The sequence below is a fragment of the Leptodactylus fuscus genome, chromosome 8 (assembly GCF_031893055.1).
Source record: "Leptodactylus fuscus isolate aLepFus1 chromosome 8, aLepFus1.hap2, whole genome shotgun sequence".
NCBI classification, from domain to species: domain Eukaryota; kingdom Metazoa; phylum Chordata; class Amphibia; order Anura; family Leptodactylidae; genus Leptodactylus; species Leptodactylus fuscus.
In genome coordinates this window covers 72,299,733-72,323,475 of record NC_134272.1, presented here as the reverse complement: position 1 = coordinate 72,323,475, position 23,743 = coordinate 72,299,733, and the positions used below count along the sequence as shown (strand labels likewise).

The 23,743-nt window shown below is 45.6% G+C and overlaps 2 protein-coding genes across 2 annotated transcripts; one reads left to right on the top strand and one right to left on the bottom strand.

The window, feature by feature from the left end:
- The first annotated feature begins 4,206 nt into the window (after positions 1–4,206).
- Positions 4,207–12,426, top strand: SSB (small RNA binding exonuclease protection factor La). Its single transcript, XM_075284168.1, has 12 exons — positions 4,207–4,309; positions 6,418–6,491; positions 6,603–6,706; positions 6,794–6,968; positions 7,532–7,639; positions 7,746–7,846; positions 8,555–8,626; positions 8,893–8,935; positions 9,646–9,786; positions 10,115–10,301; positions 10,743–10,862; positions 11,968–12,426. The coding sequence occupies exons 2-12, from the start codon at positions 6,426–6,428 to the stop codon at positions 12,087–12,089; spliced, it is 1,239 nt and encodes a 412-aa protein (XP_075140269.1). The 5' UTR covers positions 4,207–4,309; positions 6,418–6,425; the 3' UTR covers positions 12,090–12,426.
- On the bottom strand, positions 12,131–21,799 carry METTL5 (methyltransferase 5, N6-adenosine). Its single transcript, XM_075284169.1, has 7 exons — positions 21,575–21,799; positions 18,448–18,562; positions 17,927–18,111; positions 15,667–15,749; positions 15,496–15,547; positions 14,478–14,527; positions 12,131–12,246 (listed from the first exon to the last, which is right to left on the bottom strand). Exons 1-7 carry the CDS (start codon positions 21,672–21,674, stop codon positions 12,205–12,207), a joined length of 627 nt encoding a protein of 208 aa, XP_075140270.1. The 5' UTR covers positions 21,675–21,799; the 3' UTR covers positions 12,131–12,204.
- Positions 21,800–23,743: the final 1,944 nt, after the last annotated feature.

Below are 23,743 nucleotides of genomic sequence, written 5' to 3'. Positions count from 1 at the left end.
TTTCCACTAGCAGAAAAAAAAGCTAGCCGCACCTATTAAAGTCAATGGGAGGCTTTTTTTTCAACGTGGAAAATTCAGCACCAAATAAAGTGCCATTTTCCTCCATGTGAATGGAACCTTATACTTCTCCCTTCTGCTAAACCTACTACTGGCTTTGGCTCCAAAAAACACAGCAAAATCTGCAACAAAAAAAGCAGCTTTTCTGCAAGGTGACAATAGGTGCTTTCACATTACTGGCCATGAGGTTCTGCTGTTATAGCGGTGACACCTGGTGTAGCTGGATGCGGTTATAGCTGCATGCAGTGCCCAGTCTCCAATACTTTCACTTCATTTCAACTGGACATCATCACTGGCCATGGTGTTGCTGTTGCTGCAGAGTTGTAAAGATGTCCAGCTAAATCTAATATTACAGAGAAGTGAAGGCAGCTGTAGCCTCATCCAGGTATATGCAGTTTTCTGGCATAGAATGATGATATTGAGGCTCTTTTTTGCATCAAATGTATGCCGCAAATCCCAACCTGCGCCTTGCCCGCCACACTGTGCCAATGTGGACAGACTGAGATTTGGGGGGCTTCAGCCTGACCTATTTATTATTACACATAAGTTTCTGCCATGAGTTAGGCTAAGGCCCCACATTGTAGAAAAGCTCATTTTTTAAGTTGCGGATAGAATGAACAGAAGGTAGAAGTATAGGAGCCTCCTATGTATTTCCTATTCCTTTGGTAGCCACATCTGGGTTTGGCTAAAACAAAAAAAAAAAAAAAAGCAGCTTTTCCACATTTTGTGGGGCTTGGGCCCTAGAATGGAAGTCTATGCCATTTCCTCCCTAGCACCGCCTCTGCAGCTGGATATCATTACTGGCCATGTAGCTTTGATGTTACTGCACAGCCATTAAAGGGGTTGTCCAGGGAGTTTAGATTAAGTTATCTGATGCAATGGACTATCAATGGTAGATCTGGGGGCTCTGGCCTGGTTCTGACCACCAGGTCATGTGATTGGAACTATAATTTTGACACACGAGTCGCTCCGCCTCCTCCTCTGATCTCACAGGTAAGTAAGGGCTAGTTCACACGTGGGCAAAGGGGAGGTTTTTGACAGCGGAATTCGCTTCAAAAACCTCTCCTTTAACATGGTGGTCTATGTAGACCACTAGCTTTTTTTTTCCTCCTAGCGTTTTCCGCCTGAAGAAGCGACATGACCTTTCTTCAGGCGGAAAACGCCTGAAGAATTGCATAGAAGTGAATGGGAGGCGAAAACCGCGCGGTAAAAAACCGCGCGGTTTTTTTGCACACAAAACCGCGCGGTTTTCTGCAAAAAACCGCGCGGTTTTCGCCTGCAGTTTCTATAGCACATATAGGAAAAAAAAACCCTAGCGAAAACCGCTAGCGAAAACCGCGTCAAAAACCTCGTCAAAAACCGCGTGGAATGCAAAAAACAGCGTCAAAAAAACTCCTCGAGGTTTTTTACCTCGCACAAATAAGCTAGGCGGTTTTCACGTGTGAACTGACTAACTGTGCTATGAGAGGCTGGCTCATCATCTAGAGTAATCAAGTAAGTCAATCCAGAGAGTGTTAATTTACTCATTTCCGCAGGGGTCTTGGCTAGTTCCAACTATGGGTTACATGATTGGTACCAGCACCCATCTCCCAGGTGGCTTCTCCTGTTCTCCATTTTCACCACCGGTCACCTGTGCTATTGGGGCTGACTTTACTATAGCTTGCCAGCCCCAAAAGCAAAGGTAACTACCTGCAGAAACGGGAGAAGAGGCAGAGGGCCAAGTGCTGTTTTCCATCACATAACCTTGCCGTTGGGATTAGCATGAAAAAAAAAAAAACAACCCTGGAGGAGGTAAGTATAATTAAACAGTGCTAAAAATGTACTGCTGGAGCAGAATTCATTGAGTAATTGTATGTAAATATATGCAAATATCTCTGCTTTTACTCTATGCATTACAAAGCTTAAGAGCTGCACCCAAAAAACTGCTGCATAAAGTGTGAATAGAAAACCTGCACTATGGGACAATTTGCACTGCAGGTGTTTTAACAGCATATACAGATTTGTCGTAGGGCCCTTGCACACAGCCGAGTCTCATCCATGTGGTTTATAGTACCTGGACTTAGCCATGTGCGCAGAGGTCACTGTATCACGGTCACTTTTGATGCGAGTTCCTGATTGCTATTGTACTAAATGGACATAAAGCTGTAACTTCATTACTGTAGCGATCAGGAGCCCACATCATAAGTGACTCCTGTGCGCGTGATTCGGTCTGAGTACTATGGCCCACACGGACAGGTCTTCCTGTGTAATCTTAGGGCCCTTGCACACAACCAACTTTGGAGACAACTCCAGTCTTTTGACCAAAGAGTGGTGTCGCCTTGCAATTCCTTTGCTTATGCACCGCATAATAAAACACTGGAAAAAAAACTCTGTATATACACATTGCTTTCTTTTCTCATGGTTTTTTTTTAATAGAATTGTTGCTTTGTTTTTCTATGCATTGTTCTTTGCCTTTTAAATCTGTAGAGAAACTGTTTGCAATTCCACTGCTGATAATGAACATGCTGAGGCTTTGTTCTCCCTGAATGTGAATGAGATTAACTCAAATCTCATTCACTTTACTTCTATGGTAAAATGCCGTATTTCCACTATGTGGTTCTCTAGCCTTAGGGTGCATTCACACTACGTAACGCCAGCGTGTATCACAGCCGTACACGCCGGCGTTACAGCAGGGCTGCCGAACACTTCCCATTCATTTCTATGGGAGCCGGCATACGAGCGCTCCCCATAGAAATGAAAGGGCTGCTTCTTTCACTGCGAGCAGTCCCATTGAAGTGAATGGGAAGTGCCGGCGTATACGGCAAGTTCTGCTCATTCCGAGCCGTACACGCAGTGCTTCCCATTCACTTCAATGGAACTGCTCGCAGTGAAAGAAGCAGCCCATTCATTTCTATGGGGAGCGCTCGTATGCCGGCTCCCATAGAAATGAATGGAGCTGCTTTATACGCTGCTGATTCTGAACGTGTTTTACGTTCAGAATAAGCTTCAGTATACGTAGTGTGAATGAGCCCTAAGGCTGCTTTCACATGGAGTTAACACTTCACTCATTCTGACACGTCAACACGTTAAGAGTGAGCGGCGTAAAACACAATCCCATTGGCTTCAATGGGTTTGGTCGTACGTGCGCTACCCATTGAAGTCAATGGGAGGCTTTTTTACCTATTGCTTTCAATGTGACTTGCACGTATCACATTGAAAGCAATAGGTAAAAAAGCCTCTCATTGATTTCAATGGGGAGCACGCGTATGCCGCACCCATAAAAATCAATGGGATCTGTTTTAACGCCGCTCACTCTGAACGGGTTTACGTTCAGAATGAGCGGAGCATTTATTCTGTGAAGGCTCCCTAAGTCTGCAAATTAGGGTTTTCAATTGCAGACACATTATAGTCAGTGCGGCCTTTTACACTATTGGATATTTTATCCGTGATGTGCTGGGCCTCTGCACTAAATAGAGCAGGTCCGTAAAGGCCGTGAATTCATGGCACTGCATGGACTCACCCATAGAATTCCATGGGCGCTTGCAGCAGGACACGGACGTCTGCGGTGTCTATGTTGCTGACTGTCAACTTGCGGACTGTAAAATCAATGAGGTCATATAAGACCAGCCTAAGTCCGCAATTGAGGGTTTTCATTTGCGGACACATTATATTCAATGCGGCCTCTTACACCACCGGATATTTTATCCGTGGTGTGCCGTGACCGAGGTGCGCACAGGCTGTGAATTCACGGCACTGCACGGACTCGTCCATAGAACTCTATGAGCGCGTGCAGCAGGACACGGGCGTCTGAAGTAAAATGGTAGCTTTGCTGATCAGCAACTTGCGGACCATAAAACCAATATGGTTGTGTAAGAGCAGCCTTGGGTCCCTGCTGCAGAGAGAGGCGCTCCTTGCATGACCTTTCTCCTGCATGTTTTGTGCGGAAACCACACGGACCCCATTATAGTCTATCGGTCCGTGGGTTTTTGCAGGTGCTTTTCTATGGCTATAGGTTTCCATTCCGCGGTCCGCCTCTCCGACAAACAAGATGAACTGATACGTCGCTAGTACCGAACTGCACAGGAGACTACACATGACACGAAGTCGCTGTATACTACGGCCAGCAGCAGGTGGCGCCAGGCGGGTGTGCTTACTACTGCATGCCGGGAGGGGGCGGTGCTGAGCCAGCTCTGCCTTTAAAACAGCGCGTCATTCAGAGGCTGAGACCGAACAGTGTGTGACTTGTAGACCGGGAGGACGGCGGCGTGCTCCGGTAAGTAGGCAAGCCATGTGCCGGCCGGAGGTCCCCTCAGAGGTGACTGTGCAGGCCTGGATACTGGAGGGGGGCCGGAGCGTGTCTAGGCCCCGGCAGCTCGTGTAGTCGTCCCCGCGTGGGCCTGCGCCGTGTACTCCGTGCTCTACTTCTACATAAGCCTGTACCGGGCACAGAGCTCAGGCGGGGAGAGGGTTAATCCCCGATCGCCTATACTTAGTTCTGTGGTCCGGCTGCCCGGGACACTTGGACGTTTCCGCACCCCCCCCTTCCTTTCTTACACGTGGTTGCTCCCAGGCATGATGTGCGCTGCAACCTGTAACCCTCCAGCTGCTGGGAAACTACAACTCCCAGAGTGCCCCCCGCAGGAGACACGTGGAGGTGCATTCTGGGAGTTGTAGTTTCTCTGCAGCTTGTGGAGATTCAGTAGATGACCATTGGAGAATGGAGATTTATTTGCATCAGCTGAAACTATACTGCAAGGGAGGATCATAGGAAGACGTGGAGGCCAAACCCAGGAAATGGGAAGATAATGCTTAAAGGGATATTCTGGGGATCCCCTTATTACAGGGGAACTGTCTGATCATTGGGACCCCCACCATGAATGCAACACCAGATTGTGCATTTGCACTGCGGTTCCATTCATTTCTATGGGACTTCTTTATGGTAACGATGATCTTACCTTTACTACTAGTAGAAACTTTACTCTGCAGCTACAAATGGGGGGGGGGGGGATTCACCCTGCACCAGAAAACTGGCATAGGTGGGTTAGAAAATGTGGAATTATATGGGATTGCCACCCCCAAAGTGCAGTGGTTGGATATCTATCACCGATATCAGGGGTCCTGCACATCCCACCTGTCCCCCTGGTGCTTCAGTGTCCTCTGCCGCTGGCTGTTCCAGTGTAAATCCTTGCCACAAGGAACACGGGGCATCATAGTGCCATGGACAGGTGAGGATGGAGATGGGATTTGCATCCATCGGACACTAATTTGCTGGGGATTTGCGATCAATGTCTAATAGAGATCGAATGTCATCCATAATTCTCAGACCAGAGACTGAGCAGGGATCCAGACTCCAAGGGTCATAGTCGTCCATAATGTTAGGAGTCCCTGCAGGACTAGTGTCTGTCTGGTATTGTTAGTAGTACACAGTCATGTGACTAGGCTCTGAGGCCGAGTGACACCTGAGATCTGTGAAAAAGTAGTAGTTTTTTTTTGTTTTGTTTTTCTGTTTTGCCACGGCTCAAACCAGGGGTCGGCAACCTTTGGCACTCCAGCTGTTGTAAAACTACAACTCCCAGCATGCATACTTGCTCTGCTTGTCTTGGAACTCCTATGGAAGTGAATGGAGCATGCTGGGAGTTGTAGTGGCACAGCAGCTGTAGTGCTGAAGGTTGCTGACCCCCGGCTCAGACTATTGGGACCGTTTTCATGGCCCAGTATCAGGGTGAATAAGGCCTAACTATGTTGTCCGTTGCACCTGCTGATATTTGGCGGGTCGCAGCGAATTTTGGCTCATTAGCTTTGCTTTAACTGTCAGTACAGAAATATAACTAGTATACTGCCCGATGTTGTATATTTAGGGCAAGAGAAGATGACCAGTCTGTCCCTTATAGTATACACATAGGTGATACATTCGCTTTGTGGGTGTAGCTTCCCCCCGTTGCTATGTGGAACCTTTCCGAAGCCTGGCACATTCATTCTGCATGATGAGACATTGCTTAGAACTGTTCCGCTCATCGCACTGAATCATCCTCCATAAAGCAACTTCCAGGGATCTGACACCATTTGTCACCCAAAGCCTGTGGATTAGTGATCCCAGCCATTCTCCTGTGTTTACAGTGGTACAGCCCCATCATTAATTCAGCGTCTGTGGCTACAGGCGCTCCTGTATTTGCCTATGTACCTGTACCATGCCCGGAGGAGTGTGTGTATATAGCGTCTATGTATACATCCTGCACTTCTGTATACAGCACATGTCGCTGAGATTGCCTCTTCTACTAAATCACCATATAGCATAAGCCTGAGCCCGTATACATGTAGGCTATGCAGTTGAGATTTTATAAACCTAACTTTTTATTCTAAACACGTTCACTTTTATTTTAGGCTTTGAAATGGCGGAAAATGGGAACAACGAACAAGTACAAGACTTGGATACAAAGATCTGTCAGCAGATTGAGGTAAGTTTTCTTGCAGATTCTGGCGGTGTTACCTTTGCATGATATCTGGCGGTGTTACTCGAAGTCTACACTGCTTTCCATTAATTCCTGTCCTTGGTATTTTCTTTCTAGTACTACTTTGGTGACCATAACCTTCCAAGAGACAAGTTCTTAAAGGAACAGATCGGCCTTGATGATGGCTGGGTGCCCCTACAGACTATGATTAAGTTTAACAGGTATGACCCTAAAACTTCTACTGTCCGATGCTGGAATGTGTGGTGCGGTTAGCAATATACGGTATTCATTTTATTCTGTCTTTATAGGTTGAACAAACTGACGACAGATTTTACCAAAATTCTTGAAGCACTTAAAAAATCCAAGACTGGTCTGCTAGAGATCGATGAGGAGAAATCTAAAATTAGACGGTCGCCTGACAAGCCCTTACCCGAAGTCACAGAAGAGTATAAGAATACAATAAAGAGCAAATCGGTTTACATTGTAAGTCGCGTCGACGTGAGCCTCAAGTCAATCCAGCTACTCGCACAACCATAACTTAGATTTGCCGTACAGATGGGATAATAGATCTTCTCCATAGACGTTAATCAGCATTAATAAAACTTGGCTCCCAAAGGGATCTTTGGAATTGTTGAGGGTGCATCTGGTGAGGGCTTCATTAGAGATGAGCGAGTACTATTCGAACGCACGCACCCATAGGAATGAATGGAAGCAGCCGGCACGCAGACTTTGCCGGCCGCTTGACCTCCTGCGTGCCGGCTGCGTCCATTCATTCCTATGGGTGCGTGCTATTCGAAACAGGAGTTTCGAATAGTACTCGCTCATCTCTAGTCCTCACTGGTTAGGCCTATATTTATCTGTTAATGGCCCATCAAATAATAAGACTTGTCCTATAGCTGCCCGTGTTTTCATAGATCCCTTTGACTTATCCACAAAATCTGGTGCCACATGGATTCAAAGCAGGCAGTTTCATCTGTATTTCATGGCCGTCTTGTAGCTTGCCAAGATATCTGACGTAACACTAACCTAACTTTTAACTCTTGCAGAAAGGATTTCAGCCCGATACAACCCTGGATGATATCAAAGAATGGCTAGAGGGCAAAGGTCCCATTGAGAATATTCAGATGAGACGGACGCTTCAGAAGGCATTTAAGGTCCGTATCTCCCACTAATCTAGCTCTTTCCTATAAATTAGTTTTATTCTTGGTCTGAGGATGCGCCATAGTAAATCAGTAAGCTGGACGCTTTATATCTTCACAGGGTTCCATATTTATTGTATTTGAAACTGAAGAGGCTGCAAAAAAGTTCTTGGAAAACAGAGATCTCAAATTCAAAGATTCTGACATGATCGTATTGTCAAAGTAAGTGCGTCGGGCTTAATTCTTTCCAAAGGCCTGGTAATATGTATGGATCAGGCTATGTTGTGCTGCAGGTTCACATGTGGCTAGCCCTGGTTTCATCCTTTGCATAACAGAGAGAAATCCTGCAATGTGTTTAAAACGGAAAGCACAAGACTTTGGATATTTTTACATGCCATGCACTGTGTTTGCAGGGGGTTAACTGCTGGTGATTCTCCTGCTGCAAACTTGCAATATGTGACCTTAGCCTAAGGCCGGAAACATTGCGGGAAAAATCGCGGCGTTTTACAATACTTGCAAAGTCCATAGGAGTCATGCGAATGCCATCCCCACTTTGTGGAAAAAATGGCAGCACGGACATGCTGCGATTTCCAAAACTGGCGTGGTTTTGGAAATGGCAGCATGTCAATCATATCTACAGAAACGCCGGCGGCTTTCCGTAGATATAATTGTAACAGAAAGTCCGCGGAGGAAAACTCTGTGAACTTTCTGTTCAAAGCGCTGCAGGAAGAATGGTGATGCATTCACGCAACGGTTGTTCCTGCAGCGCTTAAGCGCTGTTTCCGGCCCGTGGGGCCTTAGCCTTAAGTAGAAAATAAGGAATATATAGTATTGTAATGTTAGGAATGTGACAATCAAGGCTACAGGGCTTTCTTTGAGATTTTTGAATCTGACGAGTAATTTTCTGAATATTTTTACCGTCTTCCACAGAGAAGAATATTTTGCCAAGAAGAATGAAGAAAGAAAAACCAAACAGTCTGAAGCCAAAGCAAAGTCTAAGCAGTAAGTAAATGTCAGGTTGTCCTGCAGCGCTCTGTAAATGTACGATTGCTCATGTCAGACTCTGCAACTGGGAAATGAATCAATCTAAACAATGGTGGCCTGTGTGTATACATGTGTAATGTGCAGTGTAATGGGCACAGGGGTTGTGATATGTTTCCCATATAGTCTTAATATGGTAAAGAGCCTGTATATAAAGCTGCATAGACGTGTGCAGGATTAGCCAGACTCTACATCCAGATGTGAAATTTTCCCTTTTTCTCCCTTAGGGAAAAGGCTGATGCCCAGAAGCAAGCAGAAGAAGCTGAAATGGTATGTAGTTTGGATTTGTTTAATAATTTTATACATGTGACCTCTTATAAATGCTATGTATAAAGGTTACACAATATGCAGAGCTCGGTACTAACCCGCTACTCCAATAGACATGCAAAACCTTCCTTTGTCCTCATATAAGATAAGATAATCCTTTAATTGTCCCACATTAGGGAAATTTCAGATACCCATACTATAAGATTGTAGGTCTGATGCCCCATTAATTTGTTAAAGGAGTTGTGGTACCGGGGTGAAGGCTGTCATGTCTGTCAGTCACAGAGTGAGGCAAGCCTGCTATACCACACCGCACTATACAAAGATTGAAGAGCGCTGTAACCCTTTTTTAGCTGATTGGTGACGGCGCTCTCCACTTATCTGATATCAATGGCCTATCCTTAAGATAGACCATTAAGATCCTGGAATATCCCTTTTAAAGAGGACCTTTCATGTACAGGTATAACAGACTAATGTTTGGGTTCTTGAAACGTGGCAACACCTGTAGTTCTAGAGGCCAAAATGTGCAGAAGTCTGAAAGAGTTAAAGGATATGCTCCAGCCCCAAATGGCTTGAAATACGCGATATCTGCACGGATATTTCAGCATTGTCTAACTGAGCTGGTCTACTATGGGAAGCTTATCAGGCTGAAATGATGGGCTAGGAAAGTACAGTCACTTTTTGCATACGTTTACCTGTTATCTTTTGGTTTCCAGAAATCCTTAGATGAACAGACTGGCTGCCTGCTAAAATTCTCAGGTGAACTGGACAACATGACTTCCAGAGAAGATATTCACGCCTTATTTCAGACTCACGGGGAAATAAAGTGGATTGATTTTAGCAGGGGAGCAAAGGAGGTAAATACTCTTCACTTATGGAGCAAGGAAGGGGGGAGGGGGTCCCTATGTATTGTCTGAATGGAAGAGTTGTCATGTGATACTGCTGCTCCATTCACTGTATGTGACTACACTTGGCTAGTGAATAAAGTAGCGGTGGGCACAGAGTACCGGCTGCATTATTCAAGTGGGGGAACAGAACTCCCCTTATGTGCTCCTGGGGTCCAATAAGTGTTCACGGTACAAGTGCTGAACGCAACTTGTCTGCCTAGCAGTCTGCTTTAGTCTCCAACAGTGAAAAACTTATACATACTAAGGATTTAACACCAAAACTTTGTTTTGTTCCAAGGGAATTATATTATTTAAAAGCAATGCAAAAGAAGCGCTGGAGAAGGCCAAAGCTGCAAATAATGACAATCTACAGCTGAAGGACAAGGATGTGAACTGGGAACTTCTCGAGGGTGATGTGGAGAAAACTGCATTAAAGAAGATCATAGATGATCAACAAGAATCTTATAATAAATGGAAGGGAAAAGGTGAGTGACTGTAACACTTGTATATTTGGCCAATATGTAACACTCATTGGGGAGATTTGGCCTAGGTTCACTTGTTGGAATTTAAGGCGTCTTCTGCCTCCCGATTTCTCGCCAAATTCTAGCATCTAGTTTGCCCTCTATACTGCCGTGGCAGTTTCTTGGTATGTTGCATACTGTTCAGAGTCCATATGACTATAAAGAAACATTGGGGGGCTTTTCCTTGTGCATAAGACCTTACTTACATCTATGGACTGTTGAGTATCCCCAGGTATTTGCTAGTGGTCATGTGTAAAACCTCATACACAAAATGCTGTAAAAATCCAGAGGAAGGTTTCTGAAAGAGATGTGCTTGGCTAAACTGGATTCTGTGCCCCAGCCATGTCTGTATGTGAGCGGTGTCTTCAGTTAATGTGAGCGGCTTCTTTAAAATCTTATTTGCAGGAGGGAAGAAAGCTAAAGGGAAAGGAAGGGGCGGAAGAGGTAATGACTCCTCCAGAAAGAAGATACAATTCCAGGGGAAAAAGAAGAAATTTGACAGCAGTGATGAAGAGGATATGGAAGGTAAGATTACATTTGTATACATCACATATAACTTTTTTTTTTTTTTTTTTTTAAATCTAAGGTAATCGACTAAAAGTAGAAAACTGCATTTTATTTTTTTCCTTTCATTATGGGGTTGCATTACATACACACACACAGGGGCAGTTTTTGGTTGCCTGGGTGTGCTCCTCTGTAATCCACTTGGTTGAGGGTATTCTTCCAAAGCTTGATGTGTTGTACCCAGTTTGCTGTTCGCAGTAGTTTCCGTGAACTGTGTGCTCTTGAATATACTCCTTGGATCCATGTGGTTTATAGGGCCACCCCACAAATAAAGATTCTTTGAAACCAAGCCCTTTTAAACAAGGGCAAAAACTTATTTGCAGTGGAGAACTTGTAGAATTCAGCTAGAACCATCCAATGGAAGTGTTGCTTTAAGGGAGTATCCAGATAACTTAAACCTACTTCCTGAGTATTTACTCAACCTGGTCCTAAGGGTTCTGGGTTGATTGTGACACTGGGTCACATCATCAGAATCAGCCCCTGCCTCTTCAGTTTTTACAGGTAAGTTGCATGTGCTTTTACAATATTGTGTAAGCCTCCATAGTACAGGTAACTGTGAAAACTGGAGAGGGGATGAGCGCTGGTTCTGATAATGTAACACAGGGTGAAATCTGAATGGAAAATTGAATAAATTCTCAGATGAAGTACTCTGAAATTAAACTTACTGGAGGTGGACACTCATCTCCACCCCATTGCGTATGAAGAGGATCTGTGGTGTATTGAGGTGTCCATGTCTGAAGCTGCTGCATTGTCTTTGCTTGTTTGGAGATGCTGAGCAAGAACTAAGAACGAGACGTCATTGCTTCACAAGCAGATAATACTCTGCAATATAAGAAAGCAGCTGGCTCACCATTATCTCTGTCCATGCATGTGTCCACCTGGGCACGTTTACTGTAATGCTATTCATAAATCCAGCAGGTGGCACTGTTCTCATGTACCTGGAATATCTGGTGATTTAATCATTTGGCTGTAAATACAATGTCTTGTTTTGGTTATATACAGTATAAAATGAAAGTCAATTCTCGCTTCCAACGTCTTCATTCTAACGACTTTTGACCCGTTTCAGAGTCTGAAAAGGCCGATGTTAAAAATGGGACAGAAGCACCAACAAGTCCAAAGAAGAGGCAGCTGGAGGATAAGACCACAGATGAACCAGAGCCAAAACAGCAGAAGACTGAAGCTCAGTGAAGCTGCTGCAGCGTTTTAGATGCTCCTGAAGTCTTTTTTTTTTTTTTTCTTTTTAGAAAAATAATAAAAATTCAAAAATATTGAATGCCTATTTTAAGTCTTCAGATGGTGAAGGTCAGACAAATGAGAATCGAATGAAGTCCACTTCAATGTCAACCTGCAAGGAGAATTTTTTTATTTTATTAGATGGAACAGAGTGGCACTTGGAACGTTTTATATTTATGTTTTTTGTTAATACTAAAGAATTTCTTTCAGATCAAGTGTAATGAGGACTTGTTACTCGCAAATGTACTTTAAACATGTATATCAGAATATTCAATAAAAAAAGTTGCTAAATGGCTGCATTTTGGGGTTTTTGTGAATTAGATAAAAAAAAAAACCTGCACTTGATGCCACCTTAGAATATAGGAACCAACCTGTGGCAACACAAACAGTAAGAAGCTATAGGAACATTACTTATGGTATTTGAAGGGGATATCCTGCATCTTATGATTGTCAGTGTAGTAACACGGAATCACTTTCCAGTAACTGTCATAAATATTCTAGATTAGATGGATTGTGTAGCAGGCGCCAGCATGCAACTGGCTGTAATGCATTGTAATAGCTGCATTTTTACAATCCGTGTCCCTATGATGTTACTAGTTTTAAGTATTGGAACTGATTTGCAGTAATAAAAATGCTGAATTGTAGAGAGAAAAACCATTTGGATGGAATGGAAATGCCTTGATCTATACGCCAATCCCTAACTGGTGTAGATTTTTATTGTGGCACATACAATCTCCTGTGGTGTGCCAAAGTCTAGTGGCCTGTGAGTATCACCAGCAGCCAACATATAGGTTAGTAGCAGGTGCAAGCCGCTGTCTGTGACTGAACAGTATACAGAAGTCATCCTTGTGGCGGCTGTGTTTCCACGGCCCCATTCATTGACTGGACAGGAATATGACCTGTCCTGAGTTTTGCAGCATTGACTATCGGCCCGAATTGATGAAAACCAAGGTTGTGTAAATGGGCTGATTGAAATGAAAAGATCAGTGTACTATCAGAGGAGAAACCTGGATAGCACACAGTTGTGTGCACAAGCCCTTAAAGAGATCCCATCATTAAGTCTTTTTTTTTGTCCCTAACATGTAGAAATAGCCTTAAGAAAGGCTATTCATTTCCTACCTTTAAATGTCTTCTCTAGGCCACCGTTCGGTATATAATCCAGTTTTCGTCAGTATGCAAATGAGTTCTCTCCGCAGCACTGGGGGTGGCCCCCAGCGCTCAAACAGCACTGAGGGCGTCCCCAATGCTGCAAGAGAACTGTCCAGCGCCACCTCCATCTTCAGATACAGGTCTACTGACGGTGGCTTCAAACTTCTAGGCCTCGGGCAAAGCTGACTGCACATGCCTACCGGCTACAAGAAAATGGCTGCTTACAATACTGTGCAAGCGGCCACTTTCTTGTGGCCGGTGGGCATGCGCAGTCCGCTTTGCCCAAGGCCTAGAAGTTTGAAGAAGCCACCACCGGAAAAAGACCCTTTCCTGAAGAAGATGGAGGCGGCGCTGGACAGTTCTCTTGCAGTGCTGTGAGAGAACTCATTTGCATACTGAAGAAAATCAGATTATATACACCGAACGGCGGCCCGGAGAAGACATCTAAAGGTAGGAGACTAATAGCCTTTCTTAAGGCTATTACTACGTGTTAGGGACAAAAAAAAAATAAAAAAAAATTAATGATAGAATCCCTTTAAGGTCATCTGAATTCAACCAAGTTTTTCCCTCAATGCCTCTATTGGTCAGAGATGGCCTTTTGTTATGGTATGCTCACATGGTGGAATTTGCATTCCATGTGTGAACACTTCTGTGCAGCTAGCTGCGACAGGATGTCGGTGCACTGCGTGCTGCTCTGGATTAGGGCTGAAGAATGGACCTAATTGGAATGGACACCATGGCTGAGTCAACCACGGAATTCGCAACAAGATAGGGCAGCTCGCTTCTTTTTTGTAGGGGAAAAAAGATTGGCTCCCATTGAAGTAAATGGGAGGTGGATTCAGTGTCAAAATCCGCTCCAAAAAACTGAGCAGAGCAATAGCTCAGTGGTTAGCATTGTTGCCTTGCAGCATGGAGTCCTTGTTCAAATCAATGCAAGAGCAACATCTTGTATGTTTTCTCCATGTTTATGCATTCAGGGATTGCAGAATATGTTGACACTACATAAACTCATTGAAGAAAACAAGTACATTGCTGTTGCTCTAAGGAGCTCATTTACCTATAGAAAAAACTGATATCTCAGCAACAGAGGCGCAAGGTGAAAACCAAATCTGATTCACGTGCCTATAGCCATGGAGAGAAGTTCTAATGATTTGACTCCCTTTAATAATACTGGTGCAACTGTTGCTAACTTACCGATTTCTTCTTGTGGAACTTGTATGATGCGGGTAGATCATAGCGGAGCTCTGGAAAACAAATAAGACCATGTTTAAGACGTTATTTATGATGTTTTGCTTTACAAAGTAAAGTACTAAGACACTATTATTGCAGCCCACAAATGACATGAACATCTACAATAAGCATACATGGCAAATAATCACAGTTATATAGTGTGATATTGTGAAGGAACTGCTGTATTACGGTGATGTCAAAATCATCCCTTCCCCAAAACATGACTGTCTTTTGTTCGGATCCTTTGACTAGGTGCCATGGCAAATACATTGCAGAGGGGGGCAGAGGCATCCTCTTGACCCTGTCTAATTAGTGAAACACTGTAGTCACCAATAGTCCTGGGATCTAAGGTATTAAATGACCAGGATAGGAGTCATTTTTGATCTCTGCCCAGCCTTCTGACTTGGGCACAGCTCTTACACCCACTCAACCGCTGTAACCTACGACTTGTGTTAATAACATTGTTTCCACAATGCAGTAGTACTTTGCAGAATATGCACTGGTTAACATAAAAACTTAATTTACAGTTCAGCAATTTTGTATTGAGAATATGTAATAAAACATGAGCAATAACCAGATTGTCCTTAGCGCTAGAGATACAATAACGCTTGTGGGAAAACAACAATGGAGTCCAAACCAGTGTACAATCCCATGACAGGGAGAGGACAAGTAATAGTGTGGGAAGCAGGTAAACGTCTTCTGGGTCTATACCTGTTGACTGCTCACAAATCAAAGTTCAAGGAGGACAGGAAGGCTATCCATGTATACCATTGAGTTAAAGGGGTTATCCAGGAAGTAAAAAAGTTTACCCGTACATTTCCTGTCCTGGATAAGCTTTATTACTAACCTACGGCCCAATAGCCCTTTTCATTACCACTGTGGTGGGCAGAACTCTCATTCCTTTACCTCTGCAAATGAAGCTCTAAACTTTAGGTGACTTTCTCATGACCCATGCCTTTTCAATAATTCGGGATATGCTTACCAGCTACTACTTCCATCTTCACCTTCCAATCTGCAGCCTTCTTCTGGACATGCTAGAAAAGTAGGGACATTACAATGTTAAGCCATTATTTTAGACATGTTGGCAGTTCTAGGTATTTCCTGTCTCATCTTATAATGTACAGGGATTGCCTTACAAATAAAATATACATACTTCTCTTGTAGATGTTTTATGTAGTGAATACACGGATGTTCTCGCCATCTGCAGAGCGTTTTTCAGAAACGTCATGTCCATGCCTAAGGAAAGCAATTTCGTATCAACATAACTGAAGATAGATTGGTAAGTCTTCCAGCAATGAATAAAAGAAACTCCCATGGCAGCAAATCATAAAGTAGAAAATGCATTTGGCATCTGAAATCCCCCGCCCTCCTTCAGCAGCCCAAATATTTAATACAACATACTGTATACAGTGTATAGCATTCGGCAAATCAACGCTGGTTCTGCAGCAGGCTCGTCCTTGCTAGTCGGGAGAGCTGGCAGCTTGCGGTTATGCGGGAGATTACTGTTTCTCATAGGAATGCATTGACTAGCATTGATTGGCCAGTGTACAGCATTCGGCCAATCAACCCTGGTTCTGCCGGAGGCTCGTCTGTGAGGAGGCGGAGTCTAAGATCGGATCACAATGGAAACTGCTGTGGTCCGATCTTAGACTCCGCCTCCTCACAGACGAGCCTCCAGCAGAACCAGCATTGATTGGCTGAATGCTGTACACTGGCCAATCAATGCTGGTCAATTCATTCCTATGAGTAAAAGTAAGTTCCCTCATAACAGCAAGCAAGCTGCCAGTTCTCCTGACTGGCAAAGACAAGCCTGCGGCAAATCAACGCTGTTCTGCAGCAGGCTCTTCCTTGCTAGTCGGGAGAGATGGCAGCTTGCGGTTACAAGGGAGCTTAATTTTTTATCAGCGCAACTGCAAGCGCTGTGCAGTTAAAGCGCATGGACCTCATAGACTATAATGGGGTCCGTGCGCTTTAACTGCACAGCGCTCCTCCTAAACACTCTCCTCCTGCTACTCGTGGACTTGGTGACTCTCCTTTAGTCGAATAGTGGGTTCCCCTGAAACGAGCATTTTTTCCCATAGACGGTAATGGGATTCAATATTCGATCGAGTAGTCGAATATTGAGGCTCTACTCGAAACGAATCTCGAATCTCGAATATCTCACTACTTTCTCATCTCTAGTCACTAACTTTTCAGACAGCTTAGTCTCATTACATAAAGCATACAATTCTATACCAAAATGTAATGCAATGTAATTAGAATGTTGCTGCTTTCTGCCTGGAAAACCTCTATAAGGCCGGGGCCCCACAGACCGAAAACACTGCGATTTGCCCGCAGCGGAGATGCTGCGGGAAAAATCGCGGCATTGTACAGTGCATGCAAAGTGGATGGGGATTCATGCGAATCCCATCCTCACTTTGCATAAAAGATCACAGCGCGGACATGCTGCGATTTGCAAAGCCATTGCGGCTTTGCAAATTGCAGCATGTCAATTATATCTACAGAAACGCCGGCGGCTTTCCCATAGATTTGTTAAGAGAAAGTCCGCGGAGGAAAACTCTGTGAACTTTCTCTTAAAAGCTCTGCAGAAAGAACAGCAATGCAATCATGCAGCGGTTCTTCCCGCAGCACTTTAGCAAACTTCCAAACACTTTAGTGCTGCGGATACGGCCCGTGGGGCCTTAGCCTAAAGTTCCTGCCACTAGGTGTTTCCCTTCTAAGTAATTTGCAATTCACTCCCTTTTACAGAAACTTCGTGTACATAGATGCAAGACTGGAGTAAAATGACTACAAACAGCTTTCTCTATGCAAAGGATTGAATATTCTGAAAATCTCACGTTTTACAATGTAAGAAAAGTCTTCTATGTACTTTTATCTACTTCTGGTTGCTTGTGTGGTTACAGATAGGATATTAGGCTATTTTGCTATTGTACAGTTACTTCTGGCAGAATTACATGTAAAAACAATAATAGCGGTAGTAATAGATAGGAGTAGTCTGCCCCCTCTTATTGTACACATCCCTGTCTCAGAGACAAATATAAAATGTATTACAGCCATAATGTGATTATTAACAACAGTACAACTGACAGAACATCATGTAAGAAGGGTTATACATAGAGATGAGCGAACACTGTTCGGATCAGTCGATCCGAACAGCACGCTCCCATAGAAATGAATGGAAGCACCTGTGACGCCAGCCGGCCGCCGGCAAAGTCAGCGTCACAGGTGTTTCCATTCATTTCTACGGGAGCGTGCTGTTCGGATCGACTGATCCGAACAGTGTTCGCTCATCTCTAGTTATACAGTCATAGAACAGACTGAACCAGCAATACCCTGCACAGATTTCAACTATTCATAACAACTAGAGTATACTTTACAAGTATTACTGCAAATGCAATATACAGTAATGCTACCTTTATTATGTTTTGTACCAAAAGGAGGATTCATTATGACAGTGTCCACAGATTTCTCTAAGGCGGTACACGGCAGTGAGCAGACGTCGCACTGAACCAAGTCAACGTTTGGAAGTTCAAATTCTTCAGCATTTGTCCTAAATATGTCCAGTGCATCTTCATCTATATCAAATCCTATGCATAACCTGCCGGACAAAGGAAAAATAGAGAAGTAAAGCAAAATAACCCAGTACACAATACTTATCGATAATCGGTAGATCAACAAAAAAATTGCATATGTGACAGTAATCTAGGAATGGCTGCAGCTACTCATGTACAATCTTGGGGGAAAGTCAGAAGAAATGTCAGGAAATATTTCACTAGAGTAGATGAGTCTTGAAACAAATTTCCAGCAGATGTAATTGGGAAATCTATAAAATGCACGCCAGGGACAAACACAGGTTAAGAGACAAGCGAAATGATATTAGAACAGACTAGAGGAACGTGATTACTCTGAAATGAACACAAAAGCTTGTACTTACCCAGCACCCAACATAGCTGCCCCGATGCTGAGCACTCCACACCCACAGCCCAGATCTGCAATTACTTTATCTTCAATATCACCAAATGTGTTGTGGATAGTATATAGCATACAGGCTAGAAAAATGAAATACACATATTCATTGTAATTGTCGTCTGTCAATCTTGGTTTTCAAAGTCATATCATTAGTAGCAGAATCTCAATACTGATGGTTCCTAGTTCGGCTAGACCAGGGGTCAGCAAACTTCGGCACTTCAGCTGATACAAAACTACAACTCCCAACATGCTCCATTCATTTTCATGGGAGGTCCAAGAACAGCAAAACAAGTGTGCATGCTGGGAGTTGTAGTTTGACAACAGGTGGTGTGTCAAAGATTGCCTAACCCTGGGATAGACCATGAAGGGCAGATTGGTCCGTGTCAAACTCTGGACATCTGCCCAAAATAATTATCTGAAAGAGACACGACTAGAGATGAGCGAGTACTGTTCGGATCAGCCGATCCAAACAACACGCTCGCATAGAAATGAATGGACGTAGCCAGCACGCGGAGGGTTAAGCGGCCGGCCGACGTCAAAGCGGAAGTACCAGGTGCTTCCATTCATTTCTATGGCGCGTGCTGTTCGGATCGGCTGATCCCAACAGTACTCGCTCATCTCTAGACACGACTCTTGACAGAGTTACTTCATTATTTATATCGGTCTGACTACCTTCATGCAATCTACATTCATGTGAATGGGGATGAGCTGCAATACCAAATAAAGCCCCTATGCATATTCAATGAAGAAGCCGAAATACTCACCCAAATGCTGCAGTTACTTCAAATAGCTATGGGGATCCTGGGTATCACACCCACCAATCTGATATTTATGCCCTGATCTAAGAATAGATCATCAATATGTAACTCCTGGAAAATCCCGGTTTCTCGTATCCCTAGGATAAGCCATCAATATTGTGGAGGTGCAATAACCCCCAAAGATCATCTATACCAAGACAGCGCAGCTCTCGGCAAGGTTTAAATATTGTGAGCCACGTTGCACACTGGCCGTATAAACTGTAGTGGCAATTGTAGGTAATGCAGTGCTTCTCCATTGAAGTCTATGGGACAGTACTGCTGTACCTACACGCACAGATACAGTTTGTACACAGACTGATAAGCTTGGCTTGCAGTATGTAAATATTACCAAAAACTGCAATGCCTTGGTACAGAAAGATCTGCAAGAGCCCGACACCCTAAGGCCAGGCCATCAATACTTGGAAATCGGATAACCCCTTTAGGCTAAAGCCCCACGTTGTGGAAATGCAGCTTTTTTTCTTGCAGATTTTGTTGCGGTTTTTTGAGCCAAAGCCAGGAGTGGATTTATCAGAAGGTAGAAGTATGAGAAGCTCTCTATAGATTTCCAATTCCTTTTGTAGCCATTCTTGGCTTTGGCTCAAAAAACTGCAACAAAAAAAGGCTGCATTTCCCCAACGTGGGGCCACAGCCTTAAGGTATCTGTGCGTTGCATTTTTTTAATTTTTTTTATGGGTATCTGTCTCCATTGGAGTTCTGCTCTGAAAAAAAAAAAAAAAAGCATGCTCAATACAATATAGTTTTTTTTCAACTGGCAGGACACCAATCTCATCCATGACTTGCCCGTGAGCAGAGTACCATGTGACTCTAATGGGCTTTATACCCTGTGGGCAATAAGGAGCGTAGTACCGCATACAGGGAGGCAATAAGGAGCGTCGTACTGCATACAGGGAGGCAATAAGGAGCGCTGTAGTACCGCATACAGGGAGGCAATAAGGAGCGTCGTATCGCATACAGGGAGGCAATAAGGAGCGTCGTACCGCATACAGGGAGGCAATAAGGAGCGTCGTACCGCATACAGGGAGGCAATAAGGAGCGTCGTACCGCATACAGGGAGGCAATAAGGAGCGTCGTACCGCATACAGGGAGGCAATAAGGAGCGTCGTACCGCATACGGGGAGGCAATAAGGAGCGTTGTACCACATACGGGGAGGCAATAAGGAGCGCTGTACCGCATACAGGGAGGCAATAAGGAGCGTTGTACCACATACGGGGAGGCAATAAGGAGCGCTGTGCCGCATACAGGGAGGCAATAAGGAGCGTTGTACCACATACGGGGAGGCAATAAGGAGCGCTGTACCGCATACAGGGAGGCAATAAGGAGCGTAGTACCGCATACAGGGAGGCAATAAGGAGCGTCGTACCGCATACAGGGAGGCAATAAGGAGCGTCGTACCGCATACAGGGAGGCAATAAGGAGCGTCGTACCGCATACAGGGAGGCAATAAGGAGCGTCGTACCGCATACAGGGAGGCAATAAGGAGCGTCGTATCGCATACAGGGAGGCAATAAGGAGCGTCGTATCGCATACAGGGAGGCAATAAGGAGCGTAGTACCGCATCCAGGGAGGCAATAAGGAGCGTCGTACCGCATACAGGGAGGCAATAAGGAGCGTAGTACCGCATACAGGGAGGCAATAAGGAGCGTAGTACCGCATACAGGGAGGCAATAAGGAGCGTCGTATCGCATACAGGGAGGCAATAAGGAGCGTCGTATCGCATACAGGGAGGCAATAAGGAGCGTAGTACCGCATCCAGGGAGGAAATAAGGAGCGTCGTATCGCATACAGGGAGGCAATAAGGAGCGTCGTATCGCATACAGGGAGGCAATAAGGAGCGTCGTATCGCATACAGGGAGGCAATAAGGATCGTCGTACCGCATACAGGGAGGCAATAAGGAGCGTCGTACCGCATACAGGGAGGCAATAAGGAGCGACAGAACCCCTGCTGTATACCGGTCGATGAATGAGAATCTATATTTCTAGTTACTAGGTGTTCCAGGACCTTTCCTGATGTTTCCAGTAACTTGTCACTGCCAAAACACCGAAAACTGTAACAAGGGGTTTTAGCGCCAATGTACATGACCAATGTATGACTAATGTGGGCTCCGGCTGCTGGGACCTCCAGGATTCAGGGACTGAGGGGGGTCCTGTCCCCTTTATTTAATGGAGGGATAGATTGTATAGAAACAAGTGGGTACAATAGTACACAATACTGATACAAGGTAACAGCACCGCAGCTATGAGCAGGACTCACCTACCAGGGACAGACCACTCACCTGCAATGTGAGGTCTGGTGGGATACTGCTCTAGCAGCAGCTTGGGGCTCTCAAAGACATCCACTTGCTGCAGGCGGCTCTCCAACTCCTTCAGCTTCATTCCTTAAAGGAGATAGGAAAATACCAAGGAAAGCCCCGTGTATAAGAGTCTCACCCGTCACACGTGCTGTAATATCCCCGAGGAGGAGCCGAGAACACAGTCAGTACACACGGGTCACCTGTCAGCGGTGCGAGACTGAGCCACACAAGGTAAAGGCTACATACTAGGCGCCGAGAGGACCTGCTGACGTCACAAGGTCACATGACCGGATAGGCGTGTCTGTAATTGTAAGCAGGACCTACCACTGTATCCTGTGTAGTGGAGCAACATGGAGACCTGCGAGGTGCAGGGTGTAGTGAGGGGGAAGATACAGCAGGTGGCCTGCAGGGAGTAGTGTAGAGGGGGAGAGATGGGAGATTTGGGGGAGAGATGCGGGGTGCAGGGTGTACTGTGGGGGAGAGATGCGGGGTGCATGGTGTACTGTGGGGGAGAGATGCGGGGTGCATGGTGAACTGTGGGGGAGAGATGTGGGGTGCAGGGTGTACTGTGGGGGAGAGATGCGGGGTGCATGGTGAACTGTGGGGGAGAGATGCGGGGTGCATGGTGAACTGTGGGGGAGAGATGCGGGGTGCATGGTGTACTGTGGGGGAGAGATGTGGGGTGCAGGGTGTACTGTGGGGGAGAGATGTGGGGTGCATGGTGTACTGTGGGGGAGATGCGGGGTGCATGGTGTACTGTGGGGGAGAGATGCGGGGTGCATGGTGAACTGTGGGGGAGAGATGCGGGGTGCATGGTGTACTGTGGGGGAGAGATGCGGGGTGCATGGTGAACTGTGGGGGAGAGATGCGGGGTGCAGGGTGAACTGTGGGGGAGAGATGCGGGGTGCAGGGTGAACTGTGGGGGAGAGATGCGGGGTGCAGGGTGTACTGTGGGGGAGAGATGCGGGGTGCATGGTGTACTGTGAGGGAGAGATGCGGGGTGCATGGTGTACTGTGGGGGAGAGATGCGGGGTGCATGGTGTACTGTGGGGGAGAGATGCGGGGTGCATGGTGTACTGTGGGGGAGAGATGCGGGGTGCATGGTGTACTGTGGGGGAGAGATGCGGGGTGCATGGTGTACTGTGGGGGAGAGATGCGGGGTGCATGGTGTACTGTGGGGGAGAGATGCGGGGTGCATGGTGTACTGTGGGGGAGAGATGCGGGGTGCATGGTGTACTGTGGGGGAGAGATGCGGGGTGCATGGTGTACTGTGGGGGAGAGATGCGGGGTGCATGGTGTACTGTGGGGGAGAGATGCGGGGTGCATGGTGTACTGTGGGGGAGAGATGCGGGGTGCATGGTGTACTGTGGGGGAGAGATGCGGGGTGCATGGTGTACTGTGGGGGAGAGATGCGGGGTGCATGGTGTACTGTGGGGGAGAGATGCGGGGTACACGATTGACTGTGGGGGAGAGATGTGGGGTGCATGGTGAACTGTGGGAGCCTCCGCCTCAGGTTCCGGTCCAAAATACCCCATGTGAACCCAGCCTAAGGTTTGCATAAGAGGCACAAAGAAACTCCTCCATTGGCGGTGCAGAGGTGATTGACAATGTACTTTAGGTTAAAGCCCCACATAAGGGGCCACAGCCAAAAAGCCCTGCAGGAAAAACCTCTGTGGAAACACATTGCGATCTTCCCACAGCGCCTTTCACATACAATGTGCAGTTTTCCTCTGCGGACTTTCTACTTTAGTTATACTTATAGGGAGTCTGCAAGCGTTTCCATGTGCTGCAATGTACAAAAACTCCCTAGGTATTTTTCTGATATTTGTGGATGGGATTCGCTAGACTCCTGTCCACTTTGCAGGGCCTGTAAAATGCTGCGGTTTTTGCTGTGGTGTTTCTGCCATGTTGGGCTTCAGCTTTAAAAGACACATGGGGAGCTGTGGGAAACTTGTTTCGGGGGCTCTGAGCTGTGGAGTGCTTAACCCTATGGGGGTGCACTAGAGAGATGTAGAATGCATGTGAGGGGGTGCACAGGAAATATATGGATATTGGTGAAATGCTAGCATTGCGGGAGTAGGCTTATAGGAGCTATCTGGTGACCACAAGCTAACCCCTCCCCGTGGGCATCATGCACAGGTGTGATAAGAG